Source organism: Equus przewalskii, chromosome 7 (assembly GCF_037783145.1).
Source record: "Equus przewalskii isolate Varuska chromosome 7, EquPr2, whole genome shotgun sequence".
NCBI lineage: Eukaryota > Metazoa > Chordata > Mammalia > Perissodactyla > Equidae > Equus > Equus przewalskii.
The window spans coordinates 41,769,673-41,790,657 of record NC_091837.1 but is presented as its reverse complement, the minus strand read 5'-3'; the positions used below and the strand labels follow the sequence as shown (position 1 = coordinate 41,790,657).

The 20,985-nt window shown below is 41.4% G+C and overlaps 2 protein-coding genes across 20 annotated transcripts in view; one reads left to right on the top strand and one right to left on the bottom strand.

The window, feature by feature from the left end:
• The window catches only part of ESCO1 (establishment of sister chromatid cohesion N-acetyltransferase 1), a 74,615-nt gene extending 66,736 nt beyond the window's left edge, over positions 1–7,879 (bottom strand). For 2 of the 18 annotated variants that reach the window (XR_011542604.1, XM_070629721.1), the window contains exon 1: positions 7,412–7,814. The gene's annotated coding sequence lies outside the window, so the exon portion shown is untranslated. Of the gene's footprint in view, positions 1–4,389; positions 4,580–7,232 lie in introns of all 18 variants that reach the window. The other 16 variants (XR_011542607.1, XM_070629733.1, XR_011542605.1 and 13 more) reach the window with 14 other exon arrangements.
• Positions 7,551–20,825, top strand: SNRPD1 (small nuclear ribonucleoprotein D1 polypeptide). 2 transcript variants are annotated; one of them, XM_070629735.1, is made up of 4 exons: positions 7,551–8,387; positions 15,474–15,550; positions 18,963–19,154; positions 20,642–20,825. In XM_070629735.1, exons 2-4 carry the CDS (start codon positions 15,481–15,483, stop codon positions 20,716–20,718), a joined length of 339 nt encoding a protein of 112 aa, XP_070485836.1. In that variant the 5' UTR covers positions 7,551–8,387; positions 15,474–15,480; the 3' UTR covers positions 20,719–20,825. The 2 variants fall into 2 exon arrangements, with proteins under 2 accessions (XP_070485836.1, XP_008540919.1); XM_008542697.2 differs by lacking the exon at positions 7,551–8,387 and adding an exon at positions 10,703–10,899.
• Positions 20,826–20,985: the final 160 nt, after the last annotated feature.

The following is a 20,985-nucleotide window of genomic DNA, read 5'->3' as shown; positions in this document are numbered from 1 at the left end:
TTAAACTAATAAATACTAACTAAAAACAAAATGTCACAACTGAAGCAACAATAGACCATTAACAGAGAATGCAACAGAAAACACACACAATAACACAAGGTATTGCCCCTAATAAACTTTTCTAAACTTTCAAAAATTAAATCTCAGGGCCGGCCCCATGGCCAAGTGATTAGGTTCGTGCACTCTGCTTCGGCAGCCCGGGTTTCACTGGTTCAGATCCTGGGCACAGACCTGCCACCGTTCATCAAGCCGTGCTGTGGCAGCATCCCACAGAGAAGAACGACAATGGTCTATAACTAGGATATACAACTAAGTACTGAGGCTTTGGGGAGAAAAGAAAAAAAAGAGGAGGAAGACTGGCAACAGATGTTAACTCAGGGCCAAACTTGTTCACCAAAGATTAAATCTCTCCACTACAAATGGCTCCAAAATATAAGTGGGTTACAGGTGCATCAACTCATTTTAAGTGGCAAATATGGCTGGGGATCAAAAACTTAAGAACAAAGCTAAAAAGAAAACTATAAGCCCTAAGTTAACAACATTTTAGCAACAAGATACCCACTATCACCAAGAAAAGTTTATTCTAAGAAAAGGAGAAATACCATGGTAAAAAGTGGTTTCATAATTAATTATCTTGATAGGAAAAACAAATTGCAAAATTTCTATATTTTTCTCAGTAGACTGACAACAGGTATTCAGTAAAACTCAACAGCAGTTAAAACTCTAAAAAAGCTAGACATGGACAATTTCTTTAATTTTTTAAATTCTCTTCCTCCACCAAGCTTGTATAAATTAACATTCCACAGGGTTTTGTCTTCTCATCAGAAAAGCCACTCACCAGATAATTTCACCTATATTCATACTTTTAATTATTACCGGTAAACTGGTAACATGCAAATGAATATCCCCAACACGAATCTCCATCCCTAGTGCTACTCAGATACCCAACAGCCTACTGGACATCTCCAGTCTGATGTCTTAAAGGCAACTTAAATGCAACTGTCAAACACTCAACTCATTCCACTATATCCGTCCTCCACAATTACCATCCACCCACATCAAAAAAATAAAGCCCCCACCACAAAAAAGATAATTTATATAATGACAGCAATGATAACAGCAGCACTTATATTAGCAAAAATATCCAAAACAGCCCAAATGCCCAAAAGAGAAAAAATAAAATACCAAGATAGAATTTTGATAGTCATTAGAAATGAGGTACATAAACTGCATAAATATAGTTTTGTAAGAAAGAGATAAATTAATGTATCATACATAAGTGTGCTAACACATATTAATAAACACACTAAAAGAATAAACACTAAAATGTAAACAGTGGTTACCTCCAGAGTGGTAAAAGATGGGGATGAAAGGGTATACAAAGAATGAAGGAATACCTTCACATTTTACATATATGTTTATGTACTGTTTGAATCTTTCATATCAAAAATGAATATACTTATCAGTTGTGACTGTTTCTATCTATGTAAAACACACTAAGAAAGCTCAAAAGTGAATCTCAATAACTAACACAAATGTTCATAGCAGCATTATTCATAATAGCCAAAAAATGGACACAATCCAAATATCCATCAATTGATGAATGGATAAACAAAATGTGGCATATACATATAACAGACGCAATATTGTGATGTATAAAAAATACATATTTGGTCATTCAGATGACCAAAATATATTTTTCAAAAATATCTGGTCACGGGGCCAGCCCTGCGGTCAAGTGGTTAAGTTCACGCACTCTGCTTTGGCAGCCCAGGGTTTGCTGGTTCGGATGCTGGGGATGGATATGGCACCGCTCATTAGGCCATGCTGAGGTGGTGTCCCAAATAGCACAACTAGAAGAGCCTACAACTAGAATATACAACTAGGTACTGGGGGACTTCGGGGAGAAGAAGGAGGAAAAAAGGGAAGACTGGCAACAGATGTTAGCTCAGGAGCAAATAGTAAAAAAAAAAAAAAAAAAAAAAAAAATACATATATATATATATATATATATATATATATATATATATATATATATATTTGGTCTCTGTTCCTGGCTCACAGCTCCCCCAAACTGTTGGAATTTCAATTTCCTAAGGGATGAAAGCCATAAAGATGCCTTCTACTCTGATAATAATGTGACTTCTGGACCCCTCCCAAGGGTTGGGGCTGGTTACCAGGAGAACCAGCCACGTGATCAGAGGATTGGAACTTTCAGTTCCGCCCCCTGATTTCCGGAGAGAGGAGGGGAGCTTTAAGTTGAATCAATAGACAACAGTCAATGACTTAGTCAACCATGACTACGAATGAAGCCTCCATAAAAACCCAAAGGACAGCATATCAGCCCTTTTTTTCAGAGAGCTTCCACCTTGCGGAACCTGAACACTTCGGCGGGCTACTATGCCAAGCCCCAAGCTGCATGAACAGAGAAGTTCCTTTGTTCAGGACCTCGCCCTATGCATCTCTTCATCTGGCTGTTGATTCTTTCCTTTAATATCCTTTGTAATAAATCAGTAATCTAGTGAGTAAATGGATTTTCAGTCCTGTGAGCCATTCTAGCAAATTAATCAAACCAAAGGACAGGGTCAAGGGAACCTCCACTTTGTAGCTGGTAGGTCACAAGCACCTGGGCTTCCGACTGGCCTCTGAAGTGGAGGGCAGTCTTGCGGGACTGAGCCCTTTACCTGTGGAATCTGATTCTATCTCCAGATAAATAGTAGCAGAATTGAGTTGAATTCTCAGACACCTTGCTGGCATCCAAGAACTGCCTGTTGGTATTGGGAAGCCTCCATATACACACACTGGAACTGGGTCCAAGAACCCTTTGCAATATATTTAGCTATAGACAGGACTGGAGCACTGATACCTTCCTCAAGGGATGAACCTTAAAAATATTATGCTAAGTAAAAGACGACAGTCACAAAAGGCCCCAAGTTGTATGATTCCATGAAATGTCCAGAACAGATAAATCTATAAAAACAGAGAGTAGACCAGAGGTAGTAAGGGACTAGGGAGGAAAGGAAATGAAGAGTGACATATTAATATAGGTATGGGGCTTCTTTCTGGGTTGATGAAAATATGTTAACATTAGACAGTGGTAATGGTTGTACAATTCTGTGAATATACTAAAAACCACTAAGTTGTATTCTTTAAGGGTAGACTGTATCTCCATAAAGCTATTACCGAAAGAGTGAATCTGAAACAATGCATATTTTAACATGCATCAGATTTTTAAAATAAGCCTAAACTTGTCTTCTGAAAATTATTACCTATTTCTGTTTTTGAAGAAAAATTTCACTTAGTGTGTGTGGTCACAACAAACTTTAAAATACTAGTTGAAATTATTTAACAAAATAAAACAGTAAGTTTCAGATTTTCAAGTTAACAAGATTATCTTCTTAAAAACTACTAGTATTTGTTTTATTTAATAACTCGATTTTCTGATGGTCTAAAATAGTCTAAAAGTATATATGTTAAATATATAGAGACAGATGCTGAGGATAGATATAGTCCTTATCCTCAAATATCTTATAGAGAAATTATCTAAGCAGTATGTATTCTCTAAAATGGAAGTATATCTGCTTTATAAACAATAATATATGTCAGAAAGGCTGTACTATCTGTAGGGGAAAAAGTTGTTATATTAGTCTTTCGCTTAACCATCACTAAGGATAGAACAATATGGGGGCCAGCCGGGTGGTGTGGTTAAGTTCCCACACTCAACCCAGTGGCCCGGGGTTCTTGGGTTTGGATCCGAGGCACTGACGTAGGCACTGCTTATCAAACTATGCTGTGGTGGCGTCCCACATACAAAAAAAAATAGAGGAAGACTGCTACAGATGTTAGCTCAGCAACAAGCCTCCACAAGCAAAAAGAGGGAGATTGGCAATAGACGTTAGCTCAGGGTCAATCTTCCTTACCCCCCCCAAAAAAAATCGACACAATATAAACATTTCCTAATATAAAGTCCTTAGAACAGCTCCTGGAACATATAAGCACTTATTAACTATTAGCCATAATAATTAGCCATAATATCACTGATACAATAATATTTTTGATGAAAAGAGCATAAAAAAGAAAATATTTACCTCAGTTATCCTGGTTTCACTTAACTACTTGACAACTCCATTTCCATATTACAATTATCACTGTCAGCTTCAATAACTACATTAATTCTAAATTACTGAATTATTTACATTAAAGCAGTAGTTCTCAAAGTGTGGTATGGGCAGCATGGGAATGCCAGAGACCCTTTCGGGGGGGGTGTGAGATCCAAATTATAAGTGAAGTAAAAGATGAATTCAAAGTGCAAACACACTGGACAACCTTTAGTGCAACACTGTACAAACAGTATACAGACATGGCTTGAGATTCCACACTGCAACTAACCTTTAAGAAATTACCACTTGTTGAGTTTTGTTGTAGCATCAAAGAAGAATATCACAATTATCTCAAAAGGTTATTAAAGTACTCCTCCCAACATATAGGTGTGAAGCTGGATTTTCTTCATATACTTCAACCAGAACAACATATAACAACAGACTGAATGCAGAAGCTCAGAGAAGAATCCAGCTGTCTCCTATCAGACCAAACATTAAAGAGATTTACAAAACGTAAAACAGCCACCCTTCTTTCACTAATTTTTTATCTTTTGGAAAATAGCTGTTTTTCATTAAAAAATGAAATAAATACTTGTATTAACCTATAATTAGTTTATTAGCTATTTTTAACGAATTAAGTGTTCAAATTTATTTCAAATACAATAACTATCAACAGATATAATCAATATAAACAAAAGCTATCTAGAGTCCCACATTAAGCGTGTAAAGTGATCCTAGCCAAAAAGTTTGAGAACCACTACATTAAAGTAATAATACCCCATTTTTATTTATATTCAGAGTTGTTATCTCTGTGAATCTCACATACGCAACCATAAATGTTTAAAGTAAGATGAACAGAGCTGACGACACGAATCTTGCTTTCTTCAGATGTACTGTAATGCAATCAGGTGTAAGATATAGCCCCCTCAAGAAAGAAACGACAGGATTTTCAAGTTAGAATGATCTATTTACCAAAAGTAACTACAGTAGTATAATATAGCTGTAATGCAAAACCTGTGCAGAAATAGAGCCAAAGAACTTTCACTGTGCCAAGAAAAAAGATGCACAGAAAAACATAAAAGTCTGGGCTTCTGAAGACTTAACTGTCCTTAAGTGAATTATCTATGGTAACAATTTTACTGGAGTTACACAACTACCATGTAAACTTCTGATCACCTTCAGTAGAGGTTATTCAAAGAACTCTATGTGTAATATAAATTTGTTAATAAAAGTCATGAAAAAATATTTAATTATTAAAAAAATCCATTACTTCAGCAGCTGGCCCCATGGCTGAGTGGTTAAGTTCGTGTGCTCCGCTTTAGCCGCCCAGGGTTTCGCTGGTTAGGATTCCCGGCACGGACCTAACACCACTCATCCAGCCATGCTGAGGCAGCGTTTCACACAGCAGAACTAGACAGACCTACAAGTAGAATATACAACTATGTACTGGAAGGCTTTGGGGAGAAGAAGGAAAAAAAAGACTGGCAACAGGCATTAGCTCAGGTGACAATCTTTTAAAAAAACAAAGTTTAGTCTTAAAAAAAAATCCATTACTTTGAACTGTACAATACTAGTCACCCTCATTATTAGAATAAACACAATCAGCTTTGTGCTGTAATGAATTACCAAGCTGAAAAGGGCCATCCAGCAAAGGGGGTCAATGGCATTCACTAATTAGGGTCCTTTTTCAGTTCTTCTGGAAGCATAATTTATCAATTTACATGCCTAGCACAAAACCTTGTATGGGGCTGATGTTAAAAAAATTACTTGTTCACTACAGAATTATAATACTGATCCATGAGAAATGATAGCGTATTTTCCTCAGCCAGGAAAGTATAAGGTAGACAGAAGCTCATAAGCCAGGGCAAGTTTTGTTCTAAGAAGGGTACTTCCCGAGTCACACATCTGACCTAAGGGACATACACTGCATTCTGCCTAAAAGCGGGACGTGTCTGATAGTTTTCTCATTTCCTCACATGCCCCAGGCTGAATCTGCAGATTCCAAATTAAGCACTTTTTAAGCACTTTCATCCTACCCTCATACCTAATTCCATGGTGAGAATTTTTTAACTTTCTCAATTTAAAAAAGTTCCATTGGTTCTGGTGCCCTGTGTAAAGCAGAAACTAAGGACCTAATCAGAAGAGAGCCTGAACACAGCATAGTTTAGTGCAACCAGAATGTTTTAAACTGAAATCCGTGTTTTACCCAGTTTTTAAAAAATTAATGTTTAGGAGGAAAAACAAAACCCACCCACATGCTACTATTCCACTAAGTAGCATTCATTTATTGATTTCCGCAAAGGCTATTTACTAAAATATCATTTGATAACACTATTTAAATACTTTGTGCTGCAATTACTTCCTGCTGAAAGAATTCCATTTCAGCTATCCAAAGACTACAGAAAGGAAGGTTCACAGCACTTCTCAAATCTCAACGATTTAACTCCTTCCCCTTCCCAGCTGCACCCCCCTCTCGGAAAATACTGTACATGCTCGGTTTTCAGAACTCAACATTCAGAGGTGGAGGAGGGATGGGGAGGTTGGGGGTGTGGGGATGGGGGAGTTCTCTAATTTTTGGACCTGCTATCCCCTTCTGCCTGAGTAAAACAAACCCCTGTAGTAGAATGAATATTGATAAACATCGAGGACCCAATTTCCTTCTGCTCGCATCTCTGTCTCTATAAACTTCACTATGGCCCTCCATGCACCCACTTCTACTCCAGAGCAGCCCTACCCGTGCCCAGACACCCCTGTCCAACCCGAATTGCTCTACGAACTTGCACCTGGGCCACTGCTGCCCTCCCAGTCTAAAGACCGTGAAACCAGGATGCCCATCTCCGGCCTGCAGACCGCAGAGGCCTCAGGGTTCGGGCCGGGTCAGCGAGCGGCGGCGGGGACAGGGCAGCCAGCCGCAGGCCCGCAGCTCCGCGCCGGCTGCTGGGGCTGCTCCGGAGAAACGCTGGCGCGGAGAGACGCCGGGGGCGGGGACAGGGTCGGGGCGACCTGCCGGCCGGCGCCGACAGAGCTCCAGGAGCCGCAATGGCTGCAAGCTCCCTCCGGGCTCTGCAAGCCCTCGCGGCCGCCCCGGGAGCCCCGGCCTGACCCGGTCCCCGATCGTGGCCCCGGCATTACCTCTGACCGCCTGGCAAGCAGCGGCAGGTGATGCGGCGACTGGGCAGCTGAGACGCGCAGGCTGGCTACCTCCCACTCCTCCCAGGGGCGCCAGGAACCCGGGCCACAGAAGGAGGAAGAGGCGCGCGAGGCAACGACACTGAGGGTGGGACAGGAAGGGGGAGAGGCGTCCTGCTCACCGGAGAGGCTGCCAAAGGGAGGCGAGGACGCAGGCGGCGCGACGGCAGGCGGCGGGGGCGCTCGGGACTCTCGCGTACCTTCCTCACTCCTGGCGGAGGATCCAACGCGGGCCAGCAGAACGCCTCACATCCGGGTATCAGGAGACACTCAGCTGCTTCTGCCGCGACCGCCCCCTCTCCCGCGGCGCAGAAACGCCAAACTTCCGGCGACGACGGCGACGCCTCGCCCGTCAGATGGGAGTTACCTGTGGCCGTCTTGGGCGCGCTTGCGCAACGCTCCTCTTCGGCCCTAACCGGCTCAGCTGACGTGCCCAGAAGACGAAGATGGCCGCCACGCTCGCTGCCTGTCACGCAGTGTTTCATCCGGGTCGGGACGGCTGGCGTCGGGGAAAAGAGAGCCTGCGTCCATCCTCGGCGCAGGCGCGGTGGAAAGCCTCGCGTGCGCGCCCCGCGGGTGGGCGCCTAGCGGGGAAGCAGCGGCGCCCCCTAGCGGCGGCCTCTTGCTCTTCCAGGGGTCGTCTCTTGGAGTAACGCCACCCACGCCCCGGCTTCCTCGGTTGGTTGCGGGTACCGCTCTCTGCGACCTCTAGTTCAAATCCCTTTAGTCTTTGACATGGGCCAATGTAAAGAAAAATGGAGGCAATTGGCCCTTCTCTCTCCTTCCCCTGCACTGCACTCCAGCGCCTCCAAAAAATGCAGGACTTCACCTTCTCCATGCGTGCTTTCCTTCTTGTGCACCAGACTACAAGAGTCGGCAAGAAATCATAGATTGTTCCACTAGATTTTGTCATGGCGGTATTCAGACGAAGCTTTGGCTCTTCGAAGCCTCTAAAGATGGAATCCAGTGTTATATCACCAGGATTCGTGGCCCCCACACTGCTTTTGAAAGCTTTCTATGCTACTCTTAGTTGTGCAACTGTGAGGATGGATAAATCGCTGCTCCTACTTTTGAGAATCTGAAGAGAGGTGATCATAGGTAGGTTCTCCCCTTCCTAACCTCGTTTTTTGAAGTCAAGCACAACCAAAATATACAGTTTGTTAAGCCTGATATTTTTCTGCCTTCCACAAAACTTTATTGAGCTGCTTTGTCACTTTAGTCTGGAGAGATTCTATGGTTCAAAAAACAAAATGGGTGAGGCCGTTGCCCACGTCACCATATATTATGTTACTTAGCAAAAGCCTGTCTACCGCCCCCACCCCGACCCCCAGTCCCTGATTTAGGTATATATTTTAATGACATAATGCCAAATGGCTTAGTTCGGAAAAAAGTCAGGAGTACACTGCTGACCTGGTTAAAGCTGGTTATCTACAAGAGTATTTGACCTATATTTTCCTTCACCTTTAGATTGTCAGACAACTGATGGGATTTCTTTTGGTGTGTAAACCACTTTATCTTTAGTTACTTAAATTCTGGTATACACGCACACAAACCATATTTACAAGTTTCCATTCCCACAAAATAGGCCTCTGCTTCTGAGTGATGTATTCCATTATAGTTGTATTGGCCACAATCAGGAGCATAGTAATCCTTACAAATGTCGCACCATATTAAATATATTAAATATGTATAATAAATATAGATATAAAATATAAATATAATTAATTTTAATAGCCACATTTAGACATTGTTTTTAATCCAGGGGCTCATTAATATCATCGTGGATTTTGTTTTTTTTTAAATTCTCTCCTAAGACTGGTTCTTGATTCTAAGGGAGTTCCCAATAACTCCAGAGGCTACCACCCTCCCTTCACATCCAAAGGGGAAGAGTATTCCCTGCAAAGGAATGACCGAATCAGTTTACATCCCAGGCCCACTGTGGATGAGTAATGGAATGTGATGATTGACAGTTAAGAGTAGAGTTAGCTTCCTTAGGGCCACAGGGATCACCAGAAGACTGTTAGGAACTGTTGGGAAGAGAGGGGGATAGATATGAGAAGACAACACACAAATGTCCATTACAGTCTCTCTACTCAAATTGTGGTCCATGGACTAGGGGCATCTTTATCAACTAAAGCCTTATTAGAAATGCAGAATTTCAGACCTCACACCAACTGAATAAGAATTTTCATTCTAAAGTTTCCTCCAGGTGAGTCCTATGCATATTAAAGTTTGATGAGCATTGCCTTACAACACTCAAGAGTTATTTTGATCAGAGGTGAAGTCTTGGCTGGAGATAAAAATTAAAGCCATGGTTTTGGATATCACCTAGGCTACAGGCAAAAGTATCTATAAGGAGACTATACCCGGGAAAGTCCCAGAGCACTCCAACATGTAATGGCTCAGTGGAGGATGAGGCAGCCAAGGAGACTTAGAAAAAGTAACTAGTGGGATAGGAATAAAACCAGGTGTGCTTGGCAACCTGGAAGCCAAGAGAGGAGGGTGTTTCAAAAGGGGAGTGTTTCTGTTGAATGTTTCTGAGATGCAGAGTAAGATGAGGACAGAAGTTTGCCTTGGAGGTTTTGATGACCTTTAGAAAAGCAATTGCAGTGTAGTTTGAAGAGTGAATTGGAGGTGATAAAACAATTATAGACAGCTCATTCATGAAGTTTCTCTGTGCTAGAAATCTGGCGGTAGCTGGAGCTGCAGCAGAGAACTTTGTTTTGTTTCTAGGATAAATCTGTTTGCTGATGGAAAAAATCCAACAGAGAAGGAGAAATTGATGATTCAAGTTAGAAGGGGGTAACTGAAGGAGTGAAATTCTTGAGAAAATGAGAGATGGGATCCAGACTACAAGGAAAAGGAATTTACCCTTGAAAGAAGCAACAATACTTCCACCCTTGTAGTAGGAAAGAAAGCAGAAGGATGGCTTCTGTTTTCTGAAAGAAGTAGAAAACATTAGCAGAGAGTGATTTGGGAGAGGGCCTGTAAAAGGTTTCAGAAGGAGGAAAGAAGTAAGATGTGAAAAAGTCTGTGAGCTTATTACAGAAGCATAGCAGTCTGGAGGCAGTAGCTATTTGAGGTTTGTGGTTGGGATTTAAAGTAAAAATAATCAGCTTAATCGTGTGATTTTCTTCAGGTACATTGAGCAATGCTAAAGTTCCTGGTGTTGGAGCAGAATTAGCATAATCCTTGGGGCTTCTCTCAGAACTTCCCTTCGTTCAGTGATATATTTAGTGCTACATAACACATGACGCCCTGTCGTGCCGAAGGGCGACGGCGACAGGCCTGCTAGTTGGATTTAATCTCCTCAAAGCTCCCTCTTGCATGACATTTCCTCCGAGACTAGCTCTAAGGCCCTCAGCCGTCGCAGGGCACACCTCCGGGCGCCAGGGTGCGCTGCGGCGCTCCTCGCGCCGGAAGGGAGTGCGGCCCGGCCCGCCTCGGCGTTTCCGCCGTCGCCGCAGCGCGCCGCGCGCCCTTTGCGTCGGAGCCCCGGCAGGAGGCGCTTCCGGCCATTCATACTTCCCGGCCTTCGGCGCTCTGTTGTCGGGTTCTCTGCACTCTAGGACCGAAAGGGCGACTGCACCGGTAGGATGAAGCTCGTGAGGTGAGGAGGTGACCAAGTGGGGTGGGGGCCCTGAAGGGCCGGTTTGGACCGGGAGCCGGAGCTGGGCTGCGCTAGTTGCAGGAGGCGCGAAAGCCGCGTGCGCGCGCGGCCTGCTAACGTTAGGCCTCCGGCGCCCGCCGCTCCCGCCCCATCTTGGCCGCGGGCGCTCGGGCGTGGGCTTCGGACTGGATCGCGCGGGGATACCGCGTGTCTTCCAACAGGGGACGTGAGGCCGAGCCGTTTCTCCCCTCCTCGTAGCTTAGAGGCCTTAAAGGTGCAGCGCCAGGCTTACAGACTCGGTTAGCTACCGATTTTCCTGTCGAGTAGAACTCGTGCTCTGGTTAGGTTGCTTTTCTGGCTCATTTCGGCTCGCGGAACCGGCAAATGTAACTAGGTCCACGCTCCTTGGGAACGTGGGAGACGAAAAAAAGAAAAATTGAATGCCCCTGCCAAAGTAGTTTAAGTTGATCCGCTTTGGGTGATGAAACTAACCTCCCACGTAAAAAGAGTACTTAGAAGATGCAGAGGTTGATCTGGAAATACCAAAAGCCGTTTCCGAAATGTGTCAAATCGGAGATGGACTTCTGACTTAATAAGTTGATTTTTTTCCCAGCTTTATTGAGATTTAGTGGAATTTTTTAGAAAGCAGAGTCCCTGCCTTATTGGAACTTTATGTTTTGTGAAGACAATTAGTTTGCAGTATGTTTGAAATAACATATAAAACCCTGAATATTGTATTCAGGGTGTACTTTGTGGAGAAAGCATTTAAGGTTAATTTTTAGTCCGTTTTTATTTGAGCTAAAACTTTTGGAGAAAAAGTGTAAAGTACATTTTCCCAATACCTGCCAGTCTGAATTTATTTATAGTTTCATATATTTATAATTTTTTCCATTTGGAATCATGCAGTATGCATTCTTGTGTGAAGTTTCTTTTACTCGGCATATTTTTGAGATTCATCCACATTGTGGCGTGTATCAGTAATTTGTTCCTTTTTATTAGTGAAAAGTAATCCATTGTATGTTTAAAAGTTATGTATTTTGTTTAAAACTGTTTTGAACATTCTTGTGCAAGTCTTTTTTTTTTCTTTTTCATTTGTCTTGGGTAAATATTTAGGAGTGGAGTTGCTGGATTGTAGCATAGGTGTACGTTTAGTTTGATAAGAAACTACCAGACCGTTTTCCAAAGTGGTACCATTTTATACTTCCACCAACAGTATACTAGAATTCAACTTGGTCTGCACCATTACGAGCATTTGTTGTCGGTCTGTTTCATTTAGCGCTTGTGTAGTGGTGTCCCATGGTTTTAATTTACGTTTTTCTAATAACAAATGGCACTGAGCACTTTTTCACCTGCTTGTTGGCCATTCATATATCTTTGTGAAGTGTCCTATTTTCATAGTGTTTTTATTAGTGAGTTGTAGGAATTCTTTATATATCCTGGATACTAGTCCTTTGTCAGATATAGTTTCTCCCGGCTTGTGGTTTGCTTGTTCGTTTCCTTAATGGGTAATGTCTTTTGGTAAGTAAAAGTTTATTTTGAGGAAGTCTTGATTTGCCAGCTTTTTCTTTTATGGTTATTGCTTTCTACATACTGTCAAAGAAACCTTTGCCTACTCTCAAACTATGAAGATAATTCTCTGTTTTCTTCTAAAAGCTTTATAATTTGAGCTTTTAAGTTTAGGTGTGATCTGTCTTGAATTAATTTTGGTAAGTGGTGTGAGTTAGAGGTCCAGGTTCATTTTTTCTATGTGAATTTTTAATTATTCCATGTTGTTATGAATTGCATCACTTTTTGAAAAGGCTTTCCTTTGCCTGTTGGACTACTTTGGCACCTTTGTAGAAAATCAACTATATAGCTGTAGGTCTGTTTCTGGACTCTGTTCTGTTTCATTGCTCTGTTGTTCCTGGGTCTTGGTTACTGTAACTTTAACCTATGTACTATTCTAGCCACCTAATTTGTCTCCCCAGAGATTGTCTTTTGTCCATCAAAAATATGTCTTTCTGAACATCTGCCTCAGGTTCTCTTTAACATGTGAATATGATGTGACCCTGGCACTCCACTTCATTGATGAAAACCCTTCAGTAGCTCTCCTAGAATTCTTTAACAGAGAATTCTCCTTGGGGCTCTCCTTGAAAGGAAGCTGCCTAACTCTTCCCTACTTGTTTTCTTGACTTAATAATCGATAGTATCTATAGTTTCTCCGTATGATAAGGTATACGAAGTACGTGTTATAGACTAGAAATTTGGGGTATGAACTGCATATCAGATCATATGAGGGGGTGATTGTTCCTTTTCGTAGTTGTGATTGTGGTGTCATGGTTGTGTGGGAGAATGTCCTCATTAGAAAATGCGTGCTAAAGTGCCTGCCACTTATTTTCACATGATATGGTGAGAGTGTACTACGTTATGTGGTTGTGTGTGTGTGTGTGTGTGGAAGAGGGGAGGCATATAAATGGCAACATTTTAATAATTTGTGAATTATTAAACCCTTCAGCATTTCTTCCTCTGCAATATTTCATAATAAAAAGTTAGGAGAGAACAAATGACTAGATGGAGTGGGGAATGGATGGATTATTCAGTAAACGTTATTGAGGCACCTGCTTATCCAATTGGGGAAAATAATAAAGGCAGTTTCCTATCTCACTCTGCACAGAAAAGAGATGAGGTCCAGGTGGATTAAAACTTTAAATATAAAACTAGAAGAAAATAAGACGTTTAGCAATCTTGGGATGGTAAACATCTTTCTAAACAAATTACATACCCAAGAAGGATCGACAAATTTAACCACATAAAAATTTAAAAAAAGTCTTGTATGACTAAAGAAGACCACTAACAAACTTGAATGGCTCTGGCAAGCTAGTAGAAAATAAAAGAAAAACCCGACCTAATTGAAAATATGTGAATGATGTGAATAGGTAATCACAGAAAAAATACAAATTTCCCATATACATGAAAAGATATTCAGCTTCACAATTAATAGGGAAAAGCAAATTGCCCTTTTTTCCCCCCCATCAAATTGGTAAAAATTTAGGAGATTGGTCATGTTAGTATTGACAAGGATTTGCATAATGTATTTCTAATAGCAAAATATATGTATATGGACATGGAAATGTCTTCAATATAAACTGCCAAATGAGAAATACAGGTTATAGAAGTCATTAAAGTGTGACCCAATTTATGTAAAAACAAATTTTATGTGTATGCTTATGAATGCATATAAAAATATAGTAGAGGGGCCGGCCTGGTGGTGCAGCGGTTCAGTGCATACATTCTGCTTCCACAGCCGGGGGTTCGCCGGTTCAGATCCCAGGTCTGGACATGGCACTGCTTGGCATGCCATGCTGTGGTAGGCATCCCACATATAAAATAGAGGGAGATGGGCACGGATGTGAGCTCAGGGCCAGTCTTCCTCAGCAAAAAGAGGAGGATTGACAGCAGATGTTAGTTTAGGGCTAATCTTCCTCAAAAAAAAAAATGTAGAACAGTATCCTCTCATACGTGGAGGGATTTAGAACGGGAGACTACTGTACTCTATTTATATATATATATACACAATAAGTTGTGTAATCTTTTACTACCAATTTTAATTTCCTGATTTCAGTTTTGTGGCTTATCATGACTTTAGAATCTGTATGTCTGGATTGAAGATTAAGATATATAATATGTGGGGGGTTTTTTAATTAATTAATTTTTTTGAGGAAGATTAGCTTTGAGCTAACATCCACCGCCAATCCTCCTCTTTTTGGTGAGGAAGACTGGCCCCAAGCTAATGTCTGTGCCCATCTTCCTCTATTTTGTATGTGGGACGCCTGCCACAGCATGGCTTGGTAAGCAATATGTAAGTCCGCGCAAGAGATCCAAACCACTGAAACCCTGGGCCACTGAAACTGAGCATGGAAACTTATTAACCACTATGCCACCAGGCCAGCCCCTATATAGTGGTTTATTGTTAGTGCTGTCAAGTAGATTCTGACTCCTAGCGATCCTGTGTCTAGCAGAGGGGAACCTTGGTCAGTCTTTTTGTGCCTTCCTCTTCCCTTCTGGTGCTATATCAGATGATGCTCCGCTGCTATTCATAGGGTTTTCATGGCCAATTTTTTCAGGAGTGAGTGGCCAGGTCCTTCTCCCTATTCTGTCTTAGTCTGAAAACACCAGTGAAACCTGTCCACCATGGGTGACCCTGCTGGTATTTGAAATACCAGTGCATAGCTTTCAGCCACACAGCTGCCACAGTGTGACAACTGACAGATAGGTGGTGTGGTTTCCTGACCAGGAATCTAACGCAGGCTACAGGGGTGAGGGCACTGAAACTTAACCACTAAACTACCAATGTAATGGTTTAGAGAATCAGAGGTATACAGATGACAGTTTCTGTCATCATTATGCTTCTTCATAGATAGTGAGGGTATAATTCAGGAAAAGCTGAAATTGTTTTGCAGATTGTTAATAAGAATTGTTGCAGATATCATCTCTAGCAGATTTTCAACATCTAGAATTTTCATCCTTTTGACTTAAACGTGATTTTAAAGTGTTAAAAGTGAAAATTTATCATTTTATTCCTACTGTCTTTATAGATTTTTGATGAAATTGAGTCACGAAACTGTAACCATTGAATTAAAGAATGGAACACAGGTCCATGGAACAATCACAGGTATGGAGGTTGGACTGCTTTATAACACTTTTTTTTTTTTTTCCTCTTCCCCCTGCAGGCCAGAGTTCTTTTTTGTTTGCTTATTAAACATACTGTGGTATAGATCTCATCCTTTTTGTCTGAATTATTTCACTGACCTTCTTACTTGAGCTTTACTTTAAGTACTTGTGTTACAACCAGACTATATGTGGCCCCTGTTTTCCTGCTTTTGTTGCCTTTTTTGCCTTCACCTATGTGTGTGCCCTTCTGCCTGGAATGTTGCTTCGTTGAACATACATTTTACTGTTTAGAATTTTGTGTTCTCTGTTAGATTGTAATGTCCTTGAAGATTGAGGATGGGGTTTCTATGTCTGGTTATCTTGGGTAAAACATATGTAGGCAATGGGGAGGGAGTGGTGAGGAACCATGCTTTTACCTCACTGAGACAATCACTGTTAGCATAACATTGTGGACTATTTTATTTGTCGGTTTTCTTATGTGTCTAACTCTTTGCTGTAATGAGTATATTGGGGCTTTTTTTGTTTTTTTTTTAAAGATTGGCACCTGAGCTAACAACTGTTGCCAATCTTTTTTTTCTCCTTTTTCTCCCCAAATCTCCCCAGTATGTAGTTTTATATTTTAATTGTAGGTCCTTCTAGTTGTGGTGTAATGAGTATATTGTATATTTAGTTTTATATTTAAGGCTATCCCAAAAAATTGCAAAATTTCAAAAGGATTGATGAGCTAAATGAAGGAAAATTCTGTCTAAGCGTATGGTCCCACTCTGAATAAACCAAGAGAAATATACAGTATTAAGTTGATATTATGTGTGAGTACCCTAGAATTTTGCGACACCGGTTACTGTGAAAGGAAGTCAGTATCAGTATAAGGTTTTGATACAGTCTGTGACCATAACTGAGAAAGTGTAATTGCTGTCCTGTTAACATAGTGTAAACAGTGGTTTAGTCTGCTCTCCCCTAAGCCATGTGTTAGATATTGTGGAGGAAGCAGAGTGTTCTTGCCTCCTAGGAGTTCAAAATGTAGTGATGGAAGACACACACACACACAAATAATGTAATTCACAGTTTGCCTGACATACAGTAGGCGCTTAATAAATGACACTCCAGGGGGAACATTTTAGTAAATTGGGGGAGCAAAATCCAGTAAAAATCCAATTCCCTCCCCAACTGTTACAAGTGTCTTGGGTACTATATGACTATTTTAGTCTTCGCAGTAGGGACATCATACTCTCTAACATAGGGATGTGGAGGATTAAATTAAAATGCCTTAGTGTCCAGTTCCTAGAACATAGAAAGAGCTCATAAATCATAGCTTTTTTCCCCTCCTGATGGATCAAGGTCCCCAAAGAGATGGAATGTATCGAAAACATTAATTTGGGGAAAGAAGAGGGCCTCTTCTTCCTCTGACTGGGAGGAAAGAGAAAAAAATTAATAATACTGAAAGTTTTGAGATGAATGTTGGTAAAGTTGAGAGAATTCACGTTTTCCAGCCTTAACTTTCTAAGGATAGAATTAACTAGATCTTTAGTTTCCCATTTGTTCTGATAGCTTGGTACAGGTTCCAGTAATCAGATGTTTCTACTATAATGCCATATTCTTCCTAGAAAACCTTTTATTTTGCAAAATCTCATACTAAAAATCGTGGCTTAGTGGGGAAAATAATTTGAAGCAGATCTCTCAAAACCTGTGCAACAGGGCCGGCCCTCTGGCTGAGTGGTTAAGTTCTCATGCTCCGCTGCAGCGGCCCAAGGTTTCACCGGTTCGGATCCTGAGCACGGACATGGCACCACTCATCAGGCCACGTTGAGGCGGCATCCCACGTACTACAACTAGAAGGACCCACAACTAAAATATGTACAACTATATACTGGGGGGATTTGGGGAGAAAAAGCAGAAAGAAAGAAAAGAAGAAACAATTGGCAACAGTTGTTAGCTCAGCTGCCAATCTTTAAAAAAAAAAAAAAACCTGTGCAACTTGGTAACCAAAAGTATTAACAGGGGCCAGCCCGGTGGTGCAGCAGTTAAGTGCACATGTCCCGCTTTGGTGACCTAGGGTTCACCGGTTCGGATCCCAGGTGTGGACGTGGCACCGCTCATCAAGCCGTGCTGTGACAGGCATCCCACATATAAAGTAGAGGAAGGTGGACATGGATGTTAGCTCAGGGCCAGTCTTCCTCAGGAAAAAGAGGAGGAGGCTGCCCCGTGACCAAGTGGTTAAGTTTGCACGCTCTGCTTTGGCAGCCCAGTGTTTCACTGGTTTAAATACTGGGCGTGAACATGGCACCGCTTGTCAAGCCATGCTGAGGCGGCATCCCACATTCCACAACTGGAAGGATTGGTAGCAGTTAGCTCAGGACTAATCATCCTCCCCCAAAAAAAGACTTTAAACTTCTAGTAATAAGGAAAAATACTGCAGTATATACAGGACTTTATATGACGATAGCTTCGTGGAATGGGGTGTAAGAAAGTTACGGAGACAGTGGGGGAACCATGCGATAAGCATTGCCAACCCTGAGGTACAAGGAAGATATGTGGGGACAGTGGGAGTAAGACATGTACCAGTCGGGGTTCCTCCATGGCTTGCTGTATACTTCTGTAAGCATAGTTAATTGTGCGAAACATTAACGTGCTAGGGAAAATCTCTGTGAGGGAAAGATGTCTGATTTCTTTTTTAAGATTGGCCCTGAGCTAACATCTGTTGCCAATCTTTTTTCTTCCTCTTCTTCCTCTTCTTCCCCCTCTTCTTCCTCCTCTTCTTCCCCCCCTTCCTCCTCTCCCTCTCCTCCCACTCCTCCTTCCTCTTCCTCCTCCCCCTCCCCTGCCCCTCCCCCCAGTACATAGTTGTATGTTGTAGTTGTAGGTCCTTCTGACTCTGCTATGTAGGATGCCACTTCAGCATGGCCTGATAAACAGTACTGGGTCTGCACCCAAGATCCAAACCAGCGAAACCATGGGCTGCCGAAGCGGAGCGTGCAAACTTAACCACTTGCCACAGGCCAGCCCCAAAGATTTCTGATTTTTTTTTTTTTAAGATTTTATTTTTCCTTTTTCTACCCAAAGCCCCCCCGGTACATAGTTGTATATTTTTAGTTGTGGGTGCTTCTAGTTGTGGCATGTGGGACGCTGCCTCAGCATGGCTTGATGAGTGGTGCCACGTCCGTGCCCAGCATCCGAACTGGCGAAACCCTGGGCTGCTGAAGCAGAGCATGCGAAGGCCCACGGGGCCAGCCCCAAGATTTCTGATTTTTAACTGACGTTATTCCCACATTTACCAGTTGCATGAAATTATATCATAGAAACTTGCAGCGTAGCAGAACAGATAGTACTCTTGTAATATGGTATTTACTATATTTTGACAGATTAATTGGTTACCTTCCTTACATGCTAATAATTGCCCTATTTTTTCCCTTTAGGTGTAGATGTCAGCATGAATACACATCTTAAAGCTGTGAAAATGACCCTGAAGAACAGAGAACCTGTACAGCTGGAAACACTGAGTATTCGAGGAAATAACATTCGCTATTTTATTCTGCCAGACAGCTTACCTCTGGATACACTACTCGTGGATGTTGAACCAAAGGTGAAATCTAAGAAAAGAGAAGCTGGTGAGTTTGAAGGATTATAAACATTTTTATGAATGGTGTATTTATACCCTAATCCACTATTCAAAATATAAACCTTTGCAAACATCACGAGTTTTTTTCTTTTTAAAAATTTCCTATACTTGCCATAAGTGCATATAGTATTTATTACAGTTCCTGGTGTTGCTCTTAAAAAGACTGATGCTGTTCTTACTTCCTGTCCCTTTGTGCTTGGCCTGGTCCCTTACCCCCTACACACTTTGGAAGATGTGGCGATTGACTCTTTATTCTTGGTTTTCTGAAATCTCTGAATGTCTTGGCGTATGGACTTTGCTCGTCCTTCCTTCTTTTCCCTCCATTTTGTTGTTCTGGGTACTTGGTGGACCCTTTAGTATGGATATTGCCATTTATTGATTGACGGATGGATGGATGAAGATCAGCCCTGAGCTAACATCTGTTGCCAATCCTCCTCTTTTTGCTGAGGAAGACTGACCCTGAGCTAACATCCATGCCCATCTTCCTCCACTTTATATGTGGGACACCTACCACAGCATGGCATGCCAAGCGATGCCATTTCCACACCCAGGATCTGAACCGGTGAACTCCAGGCTGCCACAGCAGAATGTGTGCACTTAACTGCTACGCCACTGGGCTGGCCCCATGAATATTGCCTTTTAGGGCTAAGAAATTTACTTGTATATCTCTGATAAATTTCTTCTCTTTTGCTTGTTCTGTTGTTTCTTTCTGGAATTCGTAATAATTAGGTCTTCTGACCAATTCTCTAAGTCTTTATCTTTTCTCTCTTTTTTTCTTTGTCTTTTCGTTTTGTTTTCTGATAAATTTCCCTAACCGTATCTATTTATCTAGCATATACTTAATCTTCAGGCTTTCTTGTTCTCTGATAATTTTTCATAGAATCCTGTTCTTGTTTTATGGATGTAATTTTTATCTGAAAAATATTGTATAGGATATTAATTATAATTTACTAAAATATCTTGCACTTTGGCCATCTATTATTTAACAAGGGCCCTGAAAGAGAAGTCTGGGAAGGGATCAAATGATTTAAGGTTCTAAAGAGTCATGAGGTTGTTACTTGATGTAATATATTTTAAACTTTCTTGGCTCTGAGTTAACTTGGTTTGATTCTATTCAGTGACCAAAAAAATCTGGTACATGGCATTCATGTTCTATTCCATTTGTGTGCTCTCTCTTCCACTTTGTGAGAGGTTCAAATCATTTGCTCTTCATTTTGTGGTGAATTTGAGACATGATACAAGGAAAAAATATTTTTAAACTTGATGAATTTCACAGTAAATAAATTAAAATGAAACAGTATCCTTGTAGGCCAACAGTTCTTGGTTCCGCATGATAATGTGTTGGGAGGGGTGACTCTGAGGTCACATTTAAGAGAAGCTGAGTTAAAGTTTTCTTGACTAGATGCTGTTTTGTGGTCACCAGGTAACATCAGTGCAGAAGAAAATTTACCTTTTTTTGTTTTCCTCTTCCGTCAGTTGCAGGAAGAGGCCGAGGCCGAGGCAGAGGAAGAGGACGCGGCCGAGGCAGAGGAAGAGGGGGTCCTCGGCGATAATGTCTCTCAAGATTACTGTTTCAAAGTGATGTGTGATTTGGGATCTTTTTTGTACAGGTTTTGTTCGTTTTATGTCAGTTTTTAATAAACATAAGTGTTTGACAGTTGTCTACTGACTGTGTCAAATTAAGTTTTAATCATATATATTCATGATATTAGCACAGTAAGAGCTAATAAGCATTAGTACTAGGCAGTCCCGGAATGACTCCATTGTTAGATCAGACTTAGTTTTTTGAACTAAAATATGTCCTTTATGAATATATAGAA